Source organism: Daktulosphaira vitifoliae, unplaced genomic scaffold, assembly GCF_025091365.1.
Source record: "Daktulosphaira vitifoliae isolate Bord-2020 unplaced genomic scaffold, ASM2509136v1 Scaffold_104, whole genome shotgun sequence".
NCBI lineage: Eukaryota > Metazoa > Arthropoda > Insecta > Hemiptera > Phylloxeridae > Daktulosphaira > Daktulosphaira vitifoliae.
In genome coordinates, this window is record NW_026099673.1 from 2,097 (window position 1) to 5,919 (window position 3,823).

The window sequence follows — 3,823 nt, forward strand, 5'->3', positions numbered from 1 at the left end:
AGAATATTTAAATATCATCAAGGTGTCAATATTGGAGAAGATTTGTTATATATCAAGGATGTCACATGTATTAAATTATTATTCTTTAAAGACTCTTATTGGTAAACATTTTTTTATAATTATTAACTGTGTAAGAGTTATTCGTTGATATTTTGTTTGAATATTGTTTTTAAGTACCTAAATAAACTGCATTATACATTTTTTAAATTATATTATTCATAATTTAATATTGATTCTGACAGAAAATAACGTCAAACATGTAAAAATAATAATTTTAATAAAAAATATCAGAAATAGAAATGGAGCAAACAGTGACGAAATATCCTTGAATATATTATTGTAATTTTTAAAAATATACATCCATTTGCTTACATAATGATTCATCTTTTTAAACACCTACATCATTGTATGATTGAATATAATTAAAAAATGTATTTACTAGGTATATATATTTTTATTTCTAAGTATTTATCTATGCACACATACGTATATGTTACTATCCTAGTACTTTATACATAAAATATTATTTTATAAATACGTAAAATAATTTATATCAAACTAAAATGAAGGAACTTGAGAATCACTATATTAAGATAATTAATATTATTCGTTTTACATGAGATATGTTATATTTTTCAAATTAACTATATTACTACTACCTAATCAGAATAATATTATTTTCTCTGTATGCGTCCTGAAACGCATATATGATAGTTAATTATACACTGTCAGGTATCATTTATATTGTCCCAACTATACCACGGCCACACTGTGGTGTCGCGACCTCACTATGTTATCGTTTTTTTTTTTGGGGAACATATAAATTACAAACAATAGATTATTTGTTATAAGTTGTCCAACTAAAAAAATAACTAAAATTTATTTATTTATTGTAAATTTTAAATTTTAAATAAGTATTTTGTGATGGTGTCAAGTTTTCATAATCGTGAGAATTATTTTAATAAAATACAGACAGCACATCCGCTGCCTGAGACTGGTGAATTAACAAATAATATTTATTGCCAAATCGGCAATAGGTGTAATTATTATAAAAACCCAATAGACCTGACCATCGTGGTCAGTCGACTCCAGTGCCTTGTGTCATTCATCAGTCTCAGTACTCGGTTGTCGCTGTCCGGCTTACTGTTTAAAGTAAAGTCTTTGTTTATTCCTTTTCTAACCTATATACTCTTTTCCTCGACATTTTAGAGTACTTGTGTCTTGCACTTCGTCTGCACCTCGTACTTTGTTATACTCCTTATCTGGTACGCCCAGTATTTGTGTCTTGCACTTCGTCTGCACCTTATACTCGGCTACCCCGTTCTCTCTTTGGAGTACTTGTGTCTTGCACTTCGTCTGCACCTCGTGCTTTGTTATAATCATTATCTGGTACGCCCAGTATTTGTGTCTTGCACTTCGTCTGCACCTTATACTCGGCTACCCCGTTCTCTCTTTGGAGTACTTGTGTCTTGCACTTCGTCTGCACCTCATACCTAGGTGTTACTATTATTCTCCCTTCCTATAACAACACGATTTTTGGATTTTTATAACATCGATATTAGCAGGTACACAGCATTGTTATTATCAATTGTAGTAAGGCATATTATTATGAGTTTATAAATACACTAACTGACAATACAGAAAGTATATCTATTGATAATAATAAATGATAATAAACAATCTATGACTGAGACAGCAATGTCATAAAAATCCAATTAGCTACCTGTATTTATAATCCCATGTGTATTATACATGTATATTAACTCAAAATTTTGAAACTTTAAATGTTTATATCTAATAAGCTAATAAAGTTATATTAAAAATTCAAATGCCATTTACTATTAAATTAAAAACTCAAACATTTTATTAAATTAAAAATATGTGTTACCATTTAAAAAAACAAAGTTGACTCCCCTCCAAGGCATAAGGGATTAACTTAAAAAGTATTACATAGTTAAAAATTCAAGAATAATGTGTAACTAAAAATAATAAAAAAAAAAAATGTTTAAATTATTATTATTCTGCAAGTAATTGAGTGGGTTATGATAAAAAAATCACCCTGTATACAGGGTGTTCAGTAAGTCATGTTTGTAACAATGAGAACAATAGAAACACGTTTCCTGACTTATTGAACACCTGTATGTGTATTAAACGTATTGCAAAATATGCGGTACTGTGTCGTCATTATCTTAGAGACGTTATTTTAAAAAATTGATTTTTTCAAACTTATGATGATAAAAAAAAGACCAAAGTAAAAATGTTCAAAACACAATTATATTATAATGCTGAATAATAATAAAAAAAATTCATTAATTTTAAAAATGTAGTTTTTTTAGTAAAAAANACTGTGTCGTCATTATCTTAGAGACCTTTTTTTTGAAAAATTGATTTTTTCAAACTTATGATGATAAAAAAAAGACTAAAGTAAAAATGTTCAAAACCCAATTATATTATAATGCTGAATAATAATAAAAAAAATTCATTAATTTTAAAAATGTAGTTTTTTTAGTAAAAAAATATAAAACTTAATTAAAAAGTAAAAATCTATCCTATTGTTAATTCATAAAAACTTTAGGAGACTTCAAATTGAAAAATTTTGAAATTTTGAAATCTTATATATAAATACATACACTACAGGGTTGTTATTACAAAATACTTGTACTTCACGAATTCAGAATTTTGATAAGTCATAAATTTTATTTTCACAAAAAATTATTTTTATTTATGTATATAGATTTACCCCTCAATCTGCCTTATGAATTGGAATGAGGAATAGTACATTTTTTATTAATGATATTTTAACTAATTTGATTAAATAGTTATAGTTTATCAAATTATTATTTAGTGTTAAAAAATTAATTTTAATAATAGTTACTTTGTCGTCATAATTTAATTCTTGAAAAGAAGTTTTATTATTTGTCTTCAATAATTTTTCTCTTATCTGATAAAAATATAAAAATAATACATAATATTCTTAAATTGCATAAAAGATTATTTATTGCGTTCAAATTATATAGATTGTAATAAATGTTTTAAAATCTATATTCGTGAATCATTTTTAAAATTAGATGTTTATTTAAAAATATGTATTTTTTAAAAATCACAATTGTCATATTTGTAAATTGTATACTTATATTAAAATTTTACATGTCTGATTAATTTAAATTTTATTGACTAATTGATGTTTTTATTTATGAATCATTATAAAATAATTGTAATATAATTAATATATCCGTATTAAATTGTTACCCTTTCGTTTTTTCTAATTGCTTCACGTTCTTGTTTTTCAAATAATTCTCCTAACCACTCTATATCTTTTTGTATATTAGATATCTATTATATAAAAAAAAAAGACACTTATAATATGACATTATTTATTTTTAATTTTAATTTTTTTACCGAAAAATGCGCTAAGTCGGCAGATACGGATTCCATTGATTGACATGGCGAAATAACGACAAAAAACAATAGTCCAATATAAATTTGATATTGCATTCTACAATATTTTCTAATTTATTTCAAATACTAAACTATTGTTTAATTTTTAATGTGTTAACTTAATTTTGAAAATATTAATTTATATATGGTTATATATGCTAGAAAATCAAAAAAATATTGATTACTTATTTATTTGTTACATACAAATTTATCATGAACAAATGACGTTATAATTCATAGATATAAATAACTAATTTATGACTTTATAGTTTAAATCAGGGTTTACAGTTTGAAATGAAAATTTTCTTTTCGTTTTAATGTTATAACTTTTAAAACGTTTTAATTTTTTTTTTTTAACGATATAACGTTTTATAAAGTTTTTTAT

The 3,823-nt window shown here is 24.2% G+C and overlaps 1 protein-coding gene across 4 annotated transcripts; it reads right to left on the reverse strand.

The window, feature by feature from the left end:
• Positions 1 to 294: 294 nt before the first annotated feature.
• LOC126909073 (uncharacterized) lies at positions 295 to 3,540 on the reverse strand. 4 transcript variants are annotated; one of them, XM_050691452.1, is made up of 6 exons: positions 3,400 to 3,540; positions 3,250 to 3,333; positions 2,876 to 2,941; positions 1,427 to 1,519; positions 1,239 to 1,362; positions 295 to 1,196 (listed from the first exon to the last, which is right to left on the reverse strand). In XM_050691452.1, the coding sequence occupies exons 1-6, from the start codon at positions 3,493 to 3,495 to the stop codon at positions 1,177 to 1,179; spliced, it is 483 nt and encodes a 160-aa protein (XP_050547409.1). In that variant the 5' UTR covers positions 3,496 to 3,540; the 3' UTR covers positions 295 to 1,176. The 4 variants fall into 4 exon arrangements, 3 of the variants coding, with proteins under 3 accessions (XP_050547409.1, XP_050547408.1, XP_050547411.1); XR_007704916.1 differs by having other exon boundaries at positions 1,239 to 1,519; XM_050691451.1 differs by having other exon boundaries at positions 295 to 1,362.
• Between the last annotated feature and the right edge of the window lie 283 nt (positions 3,541 to 3,823).